We start from the raw sequence: 22,023 nt of genomic DNA on the forward strand, positions 1-22,023 counted from the left end.
ATTTATTTGACAGAGAGAGAGACCACAAGTAGGCAGAGAGGCAGGCGGAGACAGAGAGAGGGGTAAGCAGGCTCCCCGCTGAGCAGAGAGCCCGAAGCGGGGCTCAATTCCAGGACCGTGAGATCATGACCCAAGGTGACGGCAGAGGCTTAACCCACCACACCACCCAGGCGCCCCTCTACATAGACCTTTGAATTTACAGGTGTATGTCTTCTGACAAATTTGGGAGGTTTTCAGCTGATTTCTTGAGCACCATATTCTTTTTCTTCTCATTATGGGACTCTTAGGGGATGAATCTTTGATCTCTTTTCTTTTGTTACAGGCCCCTGAGGCTCATTTTATTTTCCTTCAAGCTGCTCCTTCTCTGTGTCTCAGACTGGGTAATTTCTATTGATCTATCTTCAAGTTAACTGATTTTTTTTCCCTATCACATTTCATTTTTGCTATGAAACCCATCCATTGAAGTTCTTTTTAACATATCACTTACTATACTTTTCAGTTCTAAAATTTCAATTTAGTTCTTCTTTATATCTTCTATTGCATTGTTGAGATAGCCTATCTTATTATATATGCTTCAGGAGTGTCAAAATTACCCATTGGACCATTTTTATGCCAGCTGCTTGAAAATCCTTGTCTGAAAATTACAGCATCTCTGCCATCTCAATGTTGACATCTGCTAATGATATTTTCGTAAGTTGAGATTTTCCTGTTCTTGGTATGATGAGTAATTTTGGTCTGTATCCTAGACATTTTGAATAACATATTATTCAACCCTGGGTCCCATTTAAATCTTCTATTTTGACAGCTAGTCAACCTATTAAGTTCAAATTGTATGTCCTGGCTCACTCTTGTGGGTTGTGGTTGAAATGTCAATTTAGCTTATAAAGCCTCTGCAGTGCTATTTTCTTCCACCTTACTTTTGTGTTGGTGACAGGATTCAACACCACAGTATTCTCAGTTGGGGATGGGGAGCTGGAGATATGCCTCATTACCTGTGAGGACAAAAGACAGGGTTTTATGCACTGAGGCACATGAGGGGGAAGGGGGGGGGTCACCTTGTCCCGGCAGAAGGAATGGAATCAAAATTCTGCCACAGGCTATACAGGGCAGGGACCTGTTCATTACTGTTGTAGTGAGCTGGGGGCTGAAGTCAGAGTTCTGCCCACATGGGAAGAGCATTTTCTCATTACACTGTATGAGAGACATGGGATTCAGCGTTCTGCCTACATCCTCTTGAGGAAGGGGGATTGCCTCATTATTGTAGGGGATGCGAAAGACAGGCCTCTGACCAGAGTCTACACGGGAGGGGGCACACTCGCTTGTTCCTGCGAGAGGGTAGTGGAAGTCCAAGTTCATCCACAGGCCCTGCAGCGGAGAGATAGATTCAACATTGTGGAAGAGGGACTGCACTGCGACGGTACCCACTGGGCTACAGGATGGCTGCCCACGTTTTTCCCAGTGTTCATTCAACACTAGGCAGATGTGTTTAAAGATTTCTGCACAGTGGAATTGCTCTCTTCCCAGGTGTTTGCACAAAAGAAGGTTAGGTTTTTAGGAGGCTATTTTTGTCTGCAGTCTTTGACCTTTCTGGGTGCTTCTCCAGCGCCTCACCCAGGATACACAGGATTCAAGGAAGGAAGGAAGGAAGAGAGGAGGGAGAGGAAGAAAAGAAAACCAGGACCTTACTGCTGGGTTGTTATTTGAGTCCCGAGGGGCCTCGCACATCTGCCTCTCCTCCTTTTCTGAGTCCTTGGCCAAGTGATTGATGTCTTTTGGAATTACCAGAAGAAGGAAAATGGAATGTACTTTGCCCAGAACCCAAAGTATAGCCCCTTTTGATGGTTCTTCAGGATTTCTGATTTTTGCTGTTACAAAAAAGTCTATGATTCGTATTCTTGCTTTTGCCACTTGGCCTGGTAATTCCTTAAATTCCCAGAAGTAGACATCTTGAGTCAGGAAGTATGACTTTGCTAAGACTCTTGAGATCCAGTACGTACCGTGTATCACCATGCCCCCGCAACTCTTGTTAAATGTTCTCTTCCTTTTTAATATTGGCCAAACGATCCGTGAAAGACTGTTTCGTCTCTACTCTTCATCAAAAACTGCAAACCATTATCATTTTTGTCTTTCTTCTTTTGTGAACTATCACACTGTTTATTAACTTTGTACTATTGAGGTGTTTGTGTATTACTCACTGACTTGTAAAAGCTTTGTACGTATGACAACTCAAATTTTGGGGCCACATGAGCTGCGAATACAATTCCTAGTCCGACATTTAGTTTGGTTAATGTGGTTTTGCCATGTGCAATGTTTTGCTTTTTATGTAGTCAAATCTATCAATTTTTACAAATATTTTCCTATTGACATGGCTTTCAGGCCCTACCTTGAGCCTAAATAAACTTCTGCCCCACTTCTCACCCCCTTTTGCATTTCAGATGTCAGGAGGAAAAGAGAAATAAACATAGAATGGAGAAACACAGGAGGAACAGAGTTGGCACACCTCTTTTGTCTAATCAGAGGTGAAATAAGAGCCTTTCACAAACACCCTTTAATGTCTTTCTGCTTTACTCTCACGGACCACAGCCCAAGTGCCTCCAACACCATTCAGAGCCATCTGTGCTGATTTTCCCACAGGCAATGCCCCGTTCCTTTGAGAATGCCAGACACAGCATCTTAGAGAGGTCCCCTTCCCTAGTCGCACTCTTGGCCTGTGCTCTACTAGTGAATCAGGAGAGGCAGTGATTGAAATAACATGTGGCAGCATCAAATACCAATTGTTCTGATTTTGACAGTTTCAAGAGTTGTCCCTAACTTTTCCTCAAGCTGAAACTTACTGGTTTTACTCCAGTTTCTTTACTGTGGCATTAAGAATCCGTTTCAGTCCTCTGTGAGATATACAGCACTCATAAATATTTAAATATGCCCAAGTATTGTCCTGATTCCTATCTCCACCCATGCCCCCACTGAGCTGACCTAAGCATTCTGCTCTATTGATTTGTGTGTGAGTGAGAGAAAAATGATGGATTATTTTTTATGTTTTCTTTTCAGTTATTGCCATGCTAAAATTGCAAGGACATGATTTTATTTTCTAGGATGTCTATGAATGGTCTATAAAGCACTGAATGTTGAACTTAATATATGTAACAAAGCAAGGGTGAAGATGCAATTCAAAAAGACGGCAGAAAGTTCAGAGACCCGAGTTGAACTATTGAGAGTAGGATTTCGAATTTGGAAATAGGGGACCAAAGTTCATTTGCTGGCTTCCATTCCTTGATCGTTAATTACAGTTATTCAATTAATAATTCAGTGTCCTGAACTATTTTGATAACTCCTCATTAAGAGGATCAAAGCTGATAATTAAAGGATGGGTCAGAGACCCTATCCACAGAGAGCAAAGGCCCCAATGAGCAACATGAAAGAAGTATCATTTCACATTCCTAACATGTGAGCAGGCCATGAATATTGATGGCACCAAAAGGAGAGAAAAGGACTAACGTATGGGCTTGCAGAGCTCTGCTTTGTTCACAGTCCAAAATCAATATTACAAACACTGCCCAACATGCTTCAGTAACTGTCCATCAATTATTTACAGGTGTCTTTTGTTCAAAGTTTCTGTTTACAAGATTACTTGAAGATGAACTTGAAAGAACGGTGTTTGTGTGTATGGGCGGCGCTGGTCCTCTAGGCTTGCAGATTTAGATCGAGGTAACTGTGTACTCTATCCTTCCATCCCATGCTTTAATTTCTATCAGGTTGACATTACAGGTCCAAGATGTTCACTTGTCCCCATTTGCAATATCCTACTTAACTGACAGCCCAGGTCAAGAGAAAGCAGTGCCCTTGAGTTGTTTTCCACATTTGTCCTTGTTCTGCTTTCTCAAAGTTCCCACTGCCTTGGAAATAAGGAGAAAACACTTTAAGAACTATTCTTACTGGGTCCTAATTCTCTGTCAGCTGTGTCTGCTTAAACCTTATGCCCAGTTTCGAGGGACGGGTCTGCCGTTTGATTCTTTTTGTGTGAGGTCACTACCTAGACTGCAAATTACTCATAAAAGAGGAACAACTTCATCAAGAGCTTACCATATCTGCTAGTCAATGCGCTGAGCACTTTTTGAGACAAAATTCTTTTTAAAATCTCCTGTGAGATGGAGGTATTATTATAACCATTTTATAGATGAAGAAACTGAAACTTACCAAGTAGAAAGCTGTGACAGTAGCAGAGCTGATCGTCAAGCTTGACTTTGCTTGCCTCCAGCACCTGAACTCTTTTCCACTATTTTATACTGTTGTAGTGAACTCCTAAAAAAAAAAAAATAGTCCTGGTCTTTCCTCGTGTAGAACAGGAATTAGCAAACTTTGTTGTAAAGGTTGAAAGAGCAAACTTCGTAGGCTTTGTGGGCCTTGTGGGGTCTTTCACAATCAACTGACTCTGTTGCTTTAATCAAATAGCAGCAGACATGATACATAAACAGATGCCCAGGCTGTGCTCCAGTAAGTCTTTAGTTACAAAAACATCCAGCCTGGTTTTGACCTAGAGGCTGCAGTTCGCCAGCCCCTACAGTAGGAGAATCCACGTGCTTCGAGTACAACCCTTAATAATGCTTTTCCTATTTATGAGACACGTTAAATGGCAAACTTAGTTAGCATGGGATTCAGTAAGTCCTTCATAGCCCGTGACAAAGAATTCTGTGCAGAAATGTCTTCAAGTCCTGGAAGATTTATCTGTGAAATAGGCACTTTGGTGAAGTTGTTTCCATGGGCACTTTGAGGAGTCAGGACCCAACTTGTGCACCAACTTTTTTTTTCCCCCGACAAATTCCATAGTATGGACAAAAATTCAAGTGAGGGAAGCAGGCCATGTAGTCATGGGGTTGGACGAGGTAGGGAGTATGCGTCTGTCAAACGGGCCACTGTCTCCTTTCCATCCAACAGTCTTGAAGTGGAGGAATAGGGGCTCAGTGTTACTGCAACATCTGCAGAGAAGCCCCTGGGAAGCCATGTAACATGCTGGGTGTGCACATGCCGCATGTAGCCCCAGACTAAAGATCACCCTGGGGAAGGCTGCTGTTCTGCCAGGGTACACCGTGGTAGAGAGAAACTTAAGAGTTGCCTACAGTCTAGTTCAACTACGAAGTAGTAGTTGGGAGATTTTCAATTTTTGTTCTGTATTACCTCAGTCCCTTAAATAAATAAAAGAGACTACAGTTACTTTTTAAGTTCCAGTGGAAATTCAGTAGTAAATGCTGTACTTTATTTTAATCTTTTTAATTAAAGTATCCTTGACATACAATACCCTATTTGTTTCTGGTGGGCACCCCAGTAACTCAGTATTTTTAGACATTCCAAAATGATCCTTACAGGAAGTCTAGTTACCATTTCTCACCATACAAAGTTGTTATAATCTTACTGACTTTATTTCCCATGTTATACATTACTTCACTGTAACTTACTTTATAACTGGAAGCTCGTACTACTTAATCCCTTTTTCCTTTTTTTTTTTTTTTTTTTGCCAACCCCTGTGGTAACCAACAGCTTATTTCCTATATCTGTTCGTCTGTTTCTGTTTTGTTTTTTTTTCATTTGTTTTGTTTTTTAGATTCCACATATAAATAAATCCTATATTTACCTTCCTCTGACTTATTTCACTTAGGCAAATACCTTCTAGATTAATCCATGTTTTCACAGATGGCAAGATTTCATTTTTTAAATGGCTGAGTAATGTTCCATCGTATATTACGTACCACATCTTCTTTATCCATTCATCTATCACTGGACAGGTAGGCTACTTCCATATCTCTGCTGTTGTCAATAATGCTGCAATGAACATGAGGTCCAGATAGCTCTTCAGACTCTTTTCATTTTCTTTGAATAAATACTCCAAAGTGGAATTGTTGGATCCCATGGGATTTCTATTTTTAATTTTTTGAGAAACTGCCATACTCTTTCCCATAATGCCTGCACCAATTGACATTCTCACCAACAGTGCACAAGGATTGCCTTTTCTCTACATCTTCACCGACACTTGTTACTTCTGGTCTTTTTGTTAAGAGCCATTCTGACTTGTGTGAGGTGCTATGTCCTTGTGGTTTTCATTTGCGTTTCCCTGATTATTCATGTTGAGCTGCTTCTCTTGTGCCTTTTGGTCCTTGGCATGTCATCCTTGGGAAAAAAATTGTCTATTCAGGTCTTCTACTCATTTTTTAATTGGATTATTTGCATTTCTGCTATTAAGTTGTCTGAGCTCCTTATCTCTTGTGGATAGTAAACCTTTAACGGATGTGCAGTTTGCAAATACTTTCTCCCATTCTGTAGGTTGTCTTCATTTTGTTGATGGCTTCCTTTGCTCTGTGAAAGCTTTTTAGTTTGATAGCGTCATTTTTATATATTTTAGTTTGTGTTGCCTTTGCCTGAAGACACTGGTCGAAAAAAATATTAGTAAAACTGATGTCAAATAACTTACTGCCTGTGTTTTCTTCTAGGATTTTTATAGTTTCAGGTCTTATAGTCAAGTCTTTAATTTATCTTGAATTTATTTTACTATAAAATAGTAGTCTAGTTTCATTCTTTTTTATATAGCTGTCCTATTTTCTCAGCACCACTTATTGAAGAGAATGTCTTTTTTCCATTGTATATTTTGCCTCCTTGTCATTATTGATCACATATGGATGAAATCTTTTGATGGGGAAAGGGGTACTGTGTTCTATCCCATTCATCTACATGTCCATTTTCATGTCAGTACCATACTCTTTGATTTCTATAGCTTTGTGGTAGTTAAAAATCAGAGAACATGGAACCTGTAGCTTACTTCTTTCTCAAAATTGTTTTGCTATTAGGGTCCTTCGTGGTTCCATACAAATCTAAGGATTCTCTGTCCCAAATCTATGAAAAATGTCATTAGTACTTTGATAGGGATTGCACTGAATAATATGGACATTTAGTAATACTAACTTTTCCAATCCATGAGCACAGATTACCATTCCATTTATTTGTGTCATCTTCAATGTATTTCATGCCAGGGTGTTCAAAGTAGTTTCTGAACTTCCTTGATTAAATTTATTTCACCTCCTTGGTTAAATTTATTCCTAGTGTTTTATTCTTTGTGACCCAACTGTAAATGGTATTGGCTTTTAAACTTCTTCATGTTTCAATATTAGTGTATTGAAATACAATCCATTTCTGAATGTTATTTTGTATCTTGTGACTTTCCTAAACTCATTTATTCTAATAGTTTTTTGGTGAAATCTTTAGGTTTTTCTGCATAAAAGTCTCATGTCTTCTGTAAACTTTACTACTTTCTTTCTGATTTGGTTGCCTTTGTTTTTTTTCTAATTTCTATGGCAGGGACTTCTAATACTAGCAAGAACTTCTTGAATGAAAATAGCAAGAGTGGGCATTCTTGTCATGCTCTTGATCCTGGAGAAAAAGCTTCAGCTTTTCACCATTGAGTATGATGTTAGCTGTCAGTTTGCCATATATGGCCTTTATTATTGAGCTAAGGTCCATCCTTACCTGCTTTGTTGAATTTTGTTAAATGCTTTTCTATTCTACTGATATGATCATTTGATTGTATCCTTTGTTTTATTAATGTGGCATATCATGTTAATTGATTTGCAGATACTGAACAATCTTTGTATCCCTGGAATGAATCCCATTTGACAGTGGTGTATGATCTTTCCAGTATATTTTGAATTGAGTTTGCTAATACTATGTTGAGGATTTTTCCATCCATGTTCATTAGGCATACTGGCCAAAATGAGTTTGAAGCATTCTTTCCTCTAAAATTTTTTGAATAATTTGAGGATAGATAGGAAGTCTTAAGTATTTGCTAGAATTCAGCTGTGAACCTATCTGGTACTGGACTATTGGTTTGCGGAAGTTTTTTAATTACTAATTGAATTTCATTACTTGTACTCAGTCTGTTCAGATTTTTAATTTCTTGTGATTCTGTCTTGAAAGTTTGTTTCAAGAAATTTATTTCTTCTATGTTTTCCAATTTATTGGCAAATAATTGTAGTACTGTCTTAAGAGCCTTTGTTTCTGTGGTGTTAGTTGTAACTTCTCTTTCATTTCTGATTTACTTTGGTCCTCAATTTTTTTCTTATTAGTCTGGCTAAAGGTTTATTGATTCTATTTATCTTTTCAAAGAACCTGTTTGGTCTGCTGATCTTTTCTATTTTTTGTCTTTATTTCATTTATTTTCATTTTGATCATCATTTCTTTTCTTGTACTAACTTTAGCCTTTGTTTAATCTTTTTCTAGTTGTTTTAGGTATAAAATTAAATGGTTCATTTGGGATTTTTCTTATTTCTTGAGATACTCCCATAACTCCCATAATGAATTTCCCTTTTAGAATTGCTTTTGTTGTACCCCATAGATTTAAAAAAGCTGTTTCCATTTTTATTTGTGTCAGGGTATTTTTAAATTTCCTCTTTTTGATTTTTTTCATTGACCCATTGGTTGTTTAGCAACATACTGTTTAGCATCCAGGTGTTTGTGGGGGTTTTTTGCCCCATTTTTCTTCCTGTAATTGTTTTCTAGTTTCATATGATGAAAGATTCATATTAAGATTCATATTAAGAAAGGTTATTTTAATCTTAAAACCACTGAGAGTTGTTTTGCAGTGTAACATGTGATTTGTCCTGGAGAATGTCCCTTGTACACTTGAGTGAAATGCGTCTTCTGCTGTCTGGGGTTGGAATGTTCTCTATATATCTATTAAGTCCATCTAATCTAATACATCATTTAAGCCCAGTATTATCTTCTTGATTCTGTCTAGACAATCTATCCATTAATGTTAAGTGGGGTGTTAAAGTCCCCTAATGTATTACTGTTAATTTTTCCCTTTATGTCTGTTAACATTTGCTTTTTATATTTGGATATTCCTATGATGGCTGCATAAACATGTAAAAATGTTATGTCCTCTTCTTGGATTAACCCCTTTATCATTATGTAATGCCCTTCTTCGTCTTTTGTCTGTTTTTATTTTCAAGTCTGCTTTGTCGGACAGAAATACTGCTGCGCTAGCTGTCTTTCCAACCCCCTTTGCATGGACTCCTTTTCCATCTTTTCACTTTGAGTCTCTGTGTGTCTTTAGATCTGAAGTGAGTTGGCAGTATATAGCAACATATATGTAAAAGAATTGGTTTATACATTTTGCCACTTTGTACCTTTTTATTGGAGCACTGAGTCCATTTACATGAAAAGTAGTTACTGAAATGTATATTCTTACTGCCATTTTGTTCATTGCTTTCTGGTTGTTTTTGTAGTTCTTTCAATCTCTTCCATGAGATATGATGGTATGTTTTAGTGTTATATTTGGGTTCCTTTCTCTTTATTGTTTTCTTTTAGTCTATTGTAGGCTTTTGGCTTATTACCATGAAGATCATATACATTGGCTTACATATGTAGTAGTCTTATTTTAAGCTGATGGTTACTTAAGTTCAAATGAGTTTTTGTGTCCCACATTTTTACTCCCCACACTGTGCTTTGTTTTTGACATCTTATTTTACTTTGTTTTGTTTACCCCTTAACTACTTATTACAGAGTTGGTTTTGCTTATAACTTTTATAGTAACTTTTCAAGTGGCTAATTTACTACTTTCACTATATATTTGGTTTTACCGCTGAGATTTTTTTCTTTCATATATTTTATAATTTCTAGTTATAGCCTTTTTTATTTAAAGAAGACACTTTAACATTTCTGGTAAGGCCAGTTTAGAGTTATTTATGAGCTATGTTAGCATATGTTTTTCTAGGAAACTCTTTAGCCCACCATAAATTCTGAATGATTACCTTGCCAGGTAGAATATTCTCAATTGTAAGTTTGTCTCTTTCAGCACTTTGAATGTAGTACGCCCCTCCATTTGCACCAGCAACATTTTTGCTGACAGATCAACTGGTACTCTTATGAGGTTTCCCTTGTATGCAACTATTTGTTTTTCTCCTGTTTTAAGATTTTAACTTCTGCCATTATTTTTAATAATATGTCTTGGTTTGGATCTCTTTGGATTCTTCCTGTTTGGGACTGTGTTATCTGGACCCAGCTGTCTGCTTCCTTCCCCAAGTTAGCAAACTTTTCACCCATTATTTCTTCAAAAAAGGTTTTTGCCCCATTTATCTCTCTTTCTGCTGGGAGCAATATAATGCGAATGTTAGTATGCTAGATGTTGTGTCCCAGAGGTCTCAAACTATTGTCATTTTTAAATTTTTTTTCTTTTTGGTCTTCTCACTGGGTGATTTCCACTATTCTCTCTACCAGATTACTGACCTGTTTTGTGTCATCTAATCTGTGGGTGATTTCCTCTGGTGTATTTTTCAGTTCAGTTATTATAATCTCCAACTTTGTGACTTCTGTTTGGTACTTTCTTATATTTTCTAACTCTTTGTTGAAGTTTTCACTTTATTCTTCCATTCTTCATTGGAGTTGTACGAGCTTCCTTATGACCATTACTTTGAACTCTTTATCAGGTAAATTACTTACCTCTGTTTCATTAGGGTTTTGGTGGGGGATGTAGTATCTTGTTCTTTTGTTCATCACGTAACTCCTTGGTCTAGTTTTTTGGTTTTTTTGGTTTTTTTAACTATGTTGTATCTGTGAATTATGGAGAGCACCTACCTCTTCAGTTCCTGAGTCCCCTTGCATTGGAGCATCCCCTTTGGAAACTACATGTGCCTAGTGGTTTGGCTGATCAGCTAGAACTGAATCAGATGCAGCCTGGAGAGTTCCAGGGTGTACTGCACCAGGGCCACCCTACTCCTGGCTGGAGTAGAAATGAACCACAGGGGCACCTGGATGGCTCAGTGGGTTAAGCCTCTGCCTTCGGCTTGGGTCATGATCTCAGGATCCTGGGATCGAGCCCCGCGTCAGGCTCTCTGCTCAGCGTAGAGCCTGCTTCCCCCTCTCTTTCTCTGCCTGCCTCTCTGCCTACTTGTGATCTCTGTCTGTCAAATAAATAAAAAAATCTTAGGGAAAAAAGAAAGAAAGAAAGAAAGAAATGAACCACAAGGACACAAGATGCTGTGAACCAGATCAGCCTTTAGCAAGACAGCTGAAACTGAAACATTCATGTGCTGGGCTTCTCAGAGCATCTCCCCTACAGGGTTGTCCTGGAGGGATGGCTGGAACTGAAGCAGAAGTGTGCCTTCTTTGCTTCCCACCCTGGAAGGATGGCTGGAGTGGGGCAGGCCTGATGGGGTCCTGAGGTGCTGTGGGCCAGGGCTGTCCTGGCAGGATGACTGGGTTGGGCACAGTTCAGGGGAGACCTGGAGCACATACTGAGACCACCTTGGTAGAATGGTTGGCACTGATGTAGACTTAGAGCCTGGGGCTTGCTGAGTACCTGGACCCTGCTCCTATCTACACTATCAAGGTCAGGGGTTATATAAACAGTGGTGCCTGGTGGCACCTTAGACCCCACAGAGAGTTCAAAGAGTTCCACACTTTTTGGTGGAAACTCTAGAATTAATAGATGACTTTCCTTCACTTACAGTGCAGTTGCCTTTTAAACGGCTGTTTCTTTGCTGTGTCCTAGGGCAGGCCACCCCTCAGTGATACCCTCCCTAGTGCAGATCATCACATCAGGGTGGTGTTCCCATCGATACCAGGTCCCCCTCTGTCCTGTCCTCTGTGTCCTTCCTCTAACATCATTGTGCCAAAGCCACCCAATCAGCACTCCGTTCTTCTTCAGGAAGAATTGCTCTGTATTGAGTTGTAGAGTCTGTGTGTCCATGGGAGGAGGTGAGTTCTGAGATTTCTTAAGCTGAAAGCAATGAGATTTTTCATCAGTATATTGGCACATTAAAGATCATGGCAAAGAGTACAGATGCGGGGCCCAGGTAGGTCAGATGCTAGCCAGATTCTAAGGCTAGCCAATTTCCCTGATACCCTAAGACACAGGATTAGTATATGTTATCCAAAAAGCTCAAGGAAAAGTAAATCTATAGTTTCTCATCTTTTTTTCATGATTCCTCATTCTATAATTTCTAGTAGTAACTAAATAGGTGAGTCTGGGCAAGTTTAATTTTATTGGTCCTAAATTCTATAAAATGGGAATATTCATAAAGACCTAACAGGTGAAGAAGAAAAATGGATTTGTATGTATAAAGTTTGACCATTTGGGGGTCTTCATCCAATGTCTGTTAAATTTAGCGCAGGAGGAGAGTCCACATGTACATAGGTGAGGTCCATACAGTTTAGAGCAACAAGTCTGGATCTGAGGGAAAGCTATGAAATCTAGGAGGTTTCTGGTTCCATTGGAGAGGCCTAGGCTAAGTCCACAGCCCTCACTTGGCAGCATCAGGTTTTTAAGAAAAAAGAAATGAAAGTCTTCTGGTGGTGAGATCTTAAGTGCCACAATTAGAGGTCTTAATGCTGACATGACTAATGTCTTCACAACTCCCTTGGCGTCTTTGTTTTAAATTCTGGAATACACAGAAAACTGTCTTATCTACTTCCCTCCAGGAAAAGTATAGGAATGATAACATTAAAACGCTTCTGCAGACAAGCTCCATTTTAAGACTTGTGAACTTGATAAAAAGTATACTTTGAAGCAATAATGGATGAAATGGCAGTTGTGATACCCACTATTTTTCCTAATGGACCATTTACTTACTCCCCCAAAGTAGCTTACACCCTAGAAATGTACGTCAAGGTGAAGCAGTGTCATTTTAACTTGATCTTATTTGGTGTGCAAGATCAGATCTATGGGCAAAAGACTGAGACAGTCTTTCAAGTACCATAAAATAGACTTTTTTTTTTAACCCTCTCTTCTTACAATGGAGGGTCCTACAGTAAAGGCAGCAGAGTATATAAAGCATCGTGCATGGCCCTCAATTTAAAATCTAGGGAGATTTAATTATCTCTAATGCTACATGTTTAAGTCTTAAGTTTGCTATATGGCTCACATGCCCAAAATTAAATGTAATTTTTTAGTTTCCACGTTTGCTTTTAAAATTTGCAAGCCTGGGATATTAACATGAAGTCTTAAGGCAATAAAATCATCACAAAAACTTAGGTGCCGTCAGCAGAATGAATGTTTTTACTTACTAGTAAAACAATAATAATCCTGGTAAGCAACCCGTCAAATTCAAACAAAGTTAGCCCACAAATGGATGTCCCCCATTTCCATTCTTTTTGCAAGACTAAAATCAAGTAGATATAATTGTTACTGCTATAAATGTTACAGTAATATTTCCACCCCCCACAACTGTGAAAGGACAGTGATAATTAACAGTGCAGAAAGGATGTTTTTGGCATTTCTTAATGTATAAAATCCCATATTACAGTAGTGTGTGTTTTAATGACATTATGCATTTAAAATCTGGGTCAGTCACTTTTCGTCTGTGATATATTTCTGCATGACAGCATCTGAGAATATGTGGACACATGTCTTCTGTAAAAATCATTAAACCCAGAAAAAAATGACTCAGATTTTACTTACATTTAAAGAAATAAAATGACTAACAAATGAGAGAAGAGCCAAGAATAAATCATTTACAGCCTAAAAATTCAACATTTCAAGACTTCTAACAAAATAGTTTAATACAGTTGACACGAACTGGATCTCAGAAAACACCCTTGATCTAAACAGAGACGGTTTTATAATTTAAATGATTTACGTTTATGACGACACCTAAGCTATAAAAATCCCAACAGGTTTTATTTCCTTTGTGACTATGTCATGATCAAGCTTTGGTTATAAAATATGGGAGTTGAGATATACCTCCTTAGCACTCAGGAAAATGGTGCCCAGAAGTTAACGTGTTATTTTATTTCTGCTAACCTGACAACAGAACCTAAAATGCAAAAATTTAAATCTTCTAAAGCAAAAAATACAAATACACACACAATAACCCCAATAAGTCTATTTGTCAAGATTTATAAAAGGAATCTTCTTCAGCAGTTAATCAGAGTTCATTAATCTACATCTGCAAATATGTTCTGCCAAAATGTTTTGGTACTGAGATGCCTTTCAAACCACTTTAATGCAAGGGCTAAAGGAAAAGTTCAAAAGAGGAACAGAATAAGGACCCTGTGAACCTGTCCACGTTCCTTTGTGAAGGCTGAAAGAGGTGGAAGGCCAAGTGGAGATCCATTGTGAAGTCTCTGCCGTGTTCCTCCAGGGTCTGTCGGAGGTATGTTGCCTGGGATCCAGATAGGGTGTGAATTGCATGGCAGCCCATGGCCATAATTCAATGTGATAAATTCATGAAGCGGAGAGGGCTGGGACAGTCAGGGAAATGATACTCCTTATAGCACACATATGCAAATGTGATATTGCAGAAATCCGAGACGATTTCCCCCAAACCCGCCAAGACAGCCATCCAAATAAGAGACCTCTGCATCCTGTCTGTCACTCCTCCAGGAGTAAGCACACCTCTCTTCGCTACCGTGTTACCTAAAACAAATTAAATAAGTGAGTGAGCATTCAGAATCTCATCCCCCGCCCCCCAGGACAGTCTCTGCTTTACCAGCCCTGGAAGTCCCGAACGCGTTTAGCAGTTTGTCCCTTTATCTGTAACCAACTTCGCCAAATCAACTGTTCAAATCAAATTCTTCACAGTTCTTGCTTCCAGGTTGAAAAAAAAAAAAAATGCACAAAGGCTTGCACAACATGGTATTATGCAACTTATCTTGGTATTTTGTTGAGTTACACAAAACCCATCAGATTCGGTACATTCATGGCCCAGAGAGTTAACGCAGGCCTGCTGAGCATGCTTTCTTAAAGGCATTGAAATTCTTTTCAAATGAATGCCAATTAAGATCAGTGTATGTCGATATTAAATGTTACCTTTGTTACTTTTTAATGTAGTTAACTTTTATATTTTTTTTTATTTTTTTTAAGATTTTATTTACTTGAGACGGAGACCACGAGCAGGGGCAGCGGGAGAGGGAGGAGCAGGCTCCCCACGGAGCAGAGTAGGACCCTGGGATCATGACTGGAGCCAAAGGCAGCCACGTAACTGACTGAGCCACCCAGGCATTGCCCACCCCGCTTTTTAATGTAGTTAACTTTTTAAAAATAAGTTACTTTGGGGGCACCTGGGTGGCTCAGTTGCTTGAACGTCTGACTACTGAGTTCAGTTGCGGTGGTGATCTCACGGAGATCGAGTCCCACATCAGGATCCGCGCTCAGCGGGGAATCTGCTTGAAGTTCTCTTTCCCTCTCCCTCTGACTCTCCCCGAACTCTCTCTCGTGCATGCATGCTCTCTCAAATAGATAAATCTTTAACAACAACAAAAAATACATTCTTTTGGAAAACTGCCATAATTACCAGAAACAGACACTAATTAAGTTTACTGTTGTTTCCTTTATTTCTTATTATTTATAAGAAAATAAATTAGCAGTTTCTTTTATTTGGTCAGTTAAGGTGCACGGTATTTTACAGGTTAGAGAACCCATATACAACCTGGGGTGCAGGAACCCAAAAGCTTAAGATTTTAAGAGGCCCACAACATGAACATGTATTACTTGATGACACAGTCATCAATCCTGGCCTTTGGACCCAATCAAAGTATTTATTCAAACCTCAGATTTGCTGTTAATTGACATATGGCCTTTATTTTATATATTCTATAATACAGTTGCTCTTTTGTTTGTGAGGAGGCTACTCTAGCACACCCAACAACAGCACAGTCCTCATGGAGCTCACAGAACAAGTACGCTAGCCCTAGTCTAGGTAAAGGAACACACAGAAATTCGTTCTGCTTTGCAGGCCACAGTCTCTGCCACAACCACTCAATTCAGCCTTTATAGCACAAAAGGAACACAGACAATACAGCATGTCAACTAATGGGGATTGTTTTGTTCCAATAAAACTCTAATTGTAGTCACTGAAATTGGGATTTCATGTAATTTTCATGTTATGAAACACTTTTTTCCTATTGATTGCTTCCAAGCCTTTAAAAGCACAGAGCCCATTCTTAGCTCTCGGACCACAAAATAGAGGCCACGGGCTGGGTGTGGCTTGCAAACCATTGCTTGGAGACTCTGACTGTAGAAGAAAGAGTTAGACCAACAGGCAACGGAACGACATGCCAGGAAGAGACAGGTGCTATGGGCAAAAGGATCCTAAGGCCAGAAGGGCAGGGCTCTAGGGCTTTCTAGAGGATTGTCATGTGAGGGGCTGCTGGAAGGAGGCAGGGGAGCCCTGAGTACCTGGGAGGAGAACTCTAGCCTGTTCCTCCACTGAGGCACAAAGACGAGACCGGGGAGGCATGGCCAGGAGGTCAACTTAAAGGGGGATCACTTTGGTAGAAGTGATGAAAGGTGGGGCCCGCAGGACTTGTGAAAAAGAGGACAAAGGACATGAGAGGAGGAGGAGTCAAGCTAGGTCTTGATCTCAAATCCGAGGGTAATGGAGACGGTGATTTTCTGAGATGGTGAGGACTGTCATTGCTTTAGCTTCTTCGACTCCTAAACATTCATTCGAGTAGCACCTGCTCCTTTCAGCTGTAAGGCAGAGTGAGTGTGATGTGAATGGCATGGCCCAGGGCTCTGGCGTGTGGCTACACTCAGGAAAGCGAGGCTTTCGTCCCATTAGCTCTTCCGGGATCTGCTGTGTGCATCTACATATGTAAGTTAACAGCGTTCCCAGCCAGGTATCAGCCTGTATCTAGGATATAATTCTCAACAGCATCTTATTTAAGGAAGCTTACTTTACATGACCAGCTTGTTTTGGAGTTGATCTCTATTAAAGTTTAATGATAAGATTCTCTAGGATTGGGGCACCTGGGTGGCTCAGTGGGTTAAAGCCTCTGCCTTCGGCTCAGGTCATGATCCCAGGGTCCTGGGCTCGAGCCCCACATCGGGCTCCCTGCTCCTCGGAAAGCCTGCTTTCTCCTCTCTGCCTCTGCCTGCTCGTGATGTCTGTCTGTCAGGTAAATAGATTAAAAAATCTTAAAAAAAAAAAAAAGAAGATTCTCTAGGATTTACTTTCCTGTCAACATTTCATTTTGCTACCTGTGTATGGAAGGCTCATTGGCACTTTGGAATCTGGTGGACGGAAGGTTGCTATTGTGCCAAGACCAGCTCCTCTCTCACGTGACAGGGGACTGGGAGTTATCTGAGGCTCTAACTCTACAAATCAGGAAAGACAAGACTTCTGGGTAAAGGATCCATCTCAGCTGGACCTTGAAAGACAAGGAGAATTTTAGAAAAGGGACTAGATGAAGAAGGCAGCAGTAGGATGTGGAAATACATGCTCTATTGGGTGAGTCATCTTGATGGCTCATCTCAAGGTGCTTATACTCTTTTCTGTTCCCTGGGGGAATCCACTGGTGGTCTCTCACCAGGGAGAAACCTGGGCAGGGAAATTACCCCGGAAACACAGAAAAGAGTATAAAGGCAAGATCAGAGCAGGTCCAGAGCCTGGCTAAACGAAAATCAACGTTAAGAACAACTTCTTGAGAATGGTTCGCTAAACCCCATCTCAGACTTATTAGACCAGAAAATCCTAGGGGTGGGGCCCACAAGGGTGGGTACACGTTCCCATGGTTAAGTTTCCTGCAGTGACAGTTACCATTAAATAATTAGAACACTGGGACACAAGAGAATGAGGATGATCCTTGTGGTATCCTAAGAAACAGGGGGAAAGTTACGAATTAGAGGACATTCTGAGGCAGATACCAGAAAGACTGGGTCATCTTAGATCTTGAGAGTGTTGCAAAGATAACCTGTTGTTTACATCAACTCTTATCTCTAGTTTTCTAATACGCAATATTAGAGACATGTAGATACTAAGTGGAACCTTTGAAGGGCTACATGAAGAGAATCTAATAAGATGCTTGCAAAGAGCTCCCCCTCCAAAAAAAAAAAAAAAAAACTCTAAAGCAGATTTTTTTTTTTTTAACCTCAACACTATTTACATTTGGAGCCAGATAATTCATTGCTATAGGGTGGGGGATCTACTCTGCTTTTTAAGATTTTTAGCACCTGTCTGGCCTCTCCCCCCACGATGCCCATAATAACTCCCATGGCAAGTAAAAACATCCCCTTGATGGAAAAATTACCCCGGTTGAGAACTTTTGCTCCTAAGACATAGCTCTTCGCTGTCAGATGTTGGAAAAATAAAAACAGGACAAATCTAAAATTTCTTGACATTCACTATGATTTCCTTCCATTTTCAAACAAAAAAGAGCCCTGACCCGCGGTTTACTTCAGCACTAGAACAGTGCCGTACAGTTGCTGAGAGCTTTAATGCAAACACCACCGACATAAAGGGAAACTGAGGCAGGAGGACAGGGACAGCTGTAGTTCTGCACAAGAACTAGTAGCGGAATTTCTCTCTGGAAACGCTGAAAACTGTAGAGGCAGGGTGAACTCACACGGCCACCCTCTTACATCTGGAAAAGACAGGATGACTGGCTAGGAAACTGACCTCCTGGTTGTCATATCTTCATCCAAGTCTGTTAATATCTTGACTTGACTGCTTACTCTTTTCATATTTGCATTTAAATGGAAAATACAATTCTGACCTAAGTGGCTTCCTGCAGAATTTTTTTTAAGTGTTTTTATGTTTTGTTGCTGCTGTGCATGAATTATATAAGCAAAATGAAAACTATTTTGTTATATAGCTTATCCCCCTCGAGGGCTGCAATGGTTTTACCTCTGTAGGACCTCTGTCGTACTTGTGGTGTATGGTTGGTGTCTATTTTAAGAAAAAGACACAGCTTCTGAGGGTACTAGGCTCTTCCCAGAAACCAGTGACACCTCCACAACTGAATTTACTTTATGTTCCTAAGATCCATAAAAGACATAAAATGTTTTATGCAGTTCAAGTCACAAGGACTTGGATTAATAAAGGAAACAAAGTTTTACTACTTCAAGATTATTCTCAAGTGGCATATCACAAAAAAAAAAAAAGAAAGAAAGAAAGAAAGAAAGAAAAAGAAGAGGAAAGAAAAACCCAAGTATCATTATGGCTTAGGGAACTGTATTGTGTTTCCACAACTTTTAGAAGTGCCAAATGAAATGTCACTACCGTTGAGGATTTAGCTAGAGCAAACTTATATTCCCAGCACACAGAGCCAAAATGCCCCTAAAGGTTTGCTTCCTGCAAATGCTCTCTAACTGCACATAAATAGAGAGGGAGCCGCTCCAGCAAGAGACCACTTAGACACATTCTTTTCCGGAACACAGTTGGCTTGTACTCATGGTCTTGTTTTATATTTATATAGAAGAATCAATACAAGTATAATCTTACAAACGTCACTTCTTAGTCTACAAGCCATAGGATAAATGGAAATTTTTATCTCTGATGGATGTAAGGCCCCAGCTCATTGGCAGCTCCAAGATTTTTATTCAGGAAGGGGATGGGGGAAAAAAGGGGCAGAAAGGGCCCCGTGGGGAAAGGAGAGTGGAATTACTTTAAGGCAGGGTTTGCTTAGCAAGCACACTTGGGTTTACATAGTTTGGAAGTTAATTTGGAGTAGCTTAGAAATGGGCTTGATAGAAATGATGGGAGTGTTAACCTCCCTCCTCCACCAACAGAGGACTCCACGGACTTCCACAGCTCTGGCTGTAAGAGCATATACAGGCACGCCTCAGAGCTACTGCAGGTTTGGGTCCAGACCACCCCAGTAAAGCAAGTACTGCCATAAAGCAAATATCACAGTAAGGCATGCTAAATTAATTTTTTGGTTTCCCAGTGCCTATAATAGTTTTGTTTACACTGTGCTGTCCTGTTAAGTGTGCAAGAACATTTTGGCTTAAAAAAAAATGTACATGTCTTAATGTAAAAATACTTTGTGGGGGGGGGGGATGCTAACCCTCATCAGAGCTTGCCTCCAGTCATAGTCTTTTTCCCAGAAGAGGGTCTTGCCTCGATGTTGATGGCTACGGATGAATCAGAGTGGCGGTGGCTGAAGCTTGGGCTGGTGGTGGCCATTTCTTTTCACAAGACCATCTGGCCTGTCGTGCTGACTGACTCTTCCTTTCAGGAATGTTCTCTCTCTCGCAGCCCATACTGTTGCTAGCATTTTACTCACAGAACTTCTTTCAAAATGGGAGCCAGTCCTCTCCAGCCCTGCTGCTGTTCATCAACTAAGTGGAAGTAATAGTCTCAGTCCCTGGTTGTCATGTCAACCATCTTCAGAGCATCTTCACCAGGAGGAGCTGCCATTGCCAGAACCCATTTCTTTGCTTGCCCATAAGAAGCACTTCGTCATCTCTTATGTTTCTCATGAGAGTGCAGCACGTTAGTCCCATGTTCTGGCTCCTCTTCTAATTCCAGTTTTCTTGCTATTTCCACCACACCCCCAGTGGCTTCCTCCCCTGAAGTCTTGAACCCCTCAGCGTTGTTCATGAGTGTTAAAATCAACTTCTTCCAAAGGCCTGTTAAGAATGAAGACTCTAGAATGCCCAGATTCATCTGGGGAGTTGTAGCCTTATTAAATGTGCTTTTAAAATAATAAGAAATTCAAAATGTCGTCCATTCTGCAGCCTGTGGATCAAGGAGTCATGTTAGCAGCCATGAACACATTAATCAATATTCCTCTCCATCAGAGCTCTTGGGTGACAAGGTCCATTGTCCCTGAATGGTAATATTTGGAAAAGAATCTTTTTATAAGCAGTAAGTCTCAATGGTGGGGTTTAAATAATCAGTAAACCAAGCAGTAAACAGATAACACTGACGTTTGGGCTTTGTCCCACTTCTAGAGCACAGAGTAGGCTTAGTCTAATTCTTAATGATTCTAGGATTTTTGAAATGGTAAATGAGCTTGTCTGCAGCCTAAGGTCACCAGGTGCATTAGCCCCTGACAAGAGTCTAACAATCCTTCGAAGCTTTGATGCCTGGTATTGACTTCTCCTCTCTAGCTATGAAAGTCATGAATGGCGTCTTCTTCCCACAGGAGGCTGTGTTGTCTGCAATGAAAATCTGTTGTTTGGAGTGGCCACCTTCTTTATTTTAGCTGGAACTTCTGGAGAACTTGCTGCAGCTCCCACATCAGCACCTGGTGCTTCACCTTGCACTTGTATATTATGGACATATCTGCTTTGTTAAACCTCATGCACCAACTTCAGCTAGCTTCCAACTTTTCCTCTGTACCTTTATAGAATTCAAGAGACCTAGGGCCATACTCTGGCTCAGGCTTTGGTTTAAAGGAATGTTGTGAGACCACTCAGACTTTCTCCATATGGTTAATAAGGCTGTTTCCCTTTCTTTTCATTTGTGTGTTCACTGGAGTACTTTTTAAAATTTCGTTGGTGGGCTTTTCCTTTGCACTTCCAGCTTGGCTATCTGTTTGGTGAGAGGCCTAGATTTTGGTCTATCTTGACTTTGGACAAGGTTTTCTGACTAAGCTTAATCATTTCTAGCTTCTGACCTAAGGTGAGAAACATGTGATTCTTCCTTTCACTTGAATGCTGAGAGGTCTGTGTAGATTTATTAGCTGGCCTAATTGCAGTATTGTCGTATCTCAGGGAACAAGAGGCCCCAGGAGAGGAAGAGAGATAGGGGAATAGAACATATACATGTGCAGACTAAGTTTTCCATCTCACAGGGCTGTCACCTGAAAATTATAATAGTACCATCAAAGATTGCAGATAATCCTAACAAGTGATGAAAAGATTTGAAATATTCCAAGAATCACCAAAATGTGACACAGAAACACAAATTGAGCCAATGCAAATGATGCTAATAGACTTGTTTGACACAGGGGTGCCACAAACCTTCAGGTTGTAAAAACAAAAACAAAACAGTCTATGCAAATCACAAGAAAATGAGATATGCCTGTATTGTATCATTTAGCCTAGATCATCTTTATATCAATTATGAGAAGTTTGCAATTAATGTTACATAGTTTTGAGTTTGAAATTATGATTTTAATCAGCTACAGAAATAATCGTCTGATTTACTGTACTACTGATAATTTTGTATTTGATGTCAGCTGAAATTGATATTTACAGCTTTCTGTCAAATGTTACCATTTGTTCTAAATATCATCTTTCACTATGGGACTATCAAGATCACTGCAAACATGGCCCCTGACCTCACAGGTCACTTCTAAAAAGAAAGCTCTAGG

The 22,023-nt window shown here is 40.0% G+C and overlaps 1 protein-coding gene across 5 annotated transcripts in view; it reads right to left on the reverse strand.

The window, feature by feature from the left end:
* Positions 1 to 3,337: 3,337 nt before the first annotated feature.
* Positions 3,338 to 22,023, reverse strand: part of TAFA4 (TAFA chemokine like family member 4) — a 215,471-nt gene continuing 196,785 nt past the window's right edge. For 3 of the 5 annotated variants that reach the window (XM_032324715.1, XM_032324704.1, XM_032324725.1), the window contains one exon: positions 12,956 to 14,395. In XM_032324715.1, the coding sequence (XP_032180606.1) occupies positions 14,190 to 14,395 (206 nt within the window). In that variant the 3' untranslated portion in view covers positions 12,956 to 14,189. Of the gene's footprint in view, positions 3,894 to 4,194; positions 4,300 to 12,955; positions 14,396 to 22,023 lie in introns of those variants that run through there. The other 2 variants (XR_004281237.1, XM_032324735.1) reach the window with 2 other exon arrangements.

Source organism: Mustela erminea, chromosome 1 (genome assembly GCF_009829155.1).
Source record: "Mustela erminea isolate mMusErm1 chromosome 1, mMusErm1.Pri, whole genome shotgun sequence".
Lineage (NCBI taxonomy): Eukaryota > Metazoa > Chordata > Mammalia > Carnivora > Mustelidae > Mustela > Mustela erminea.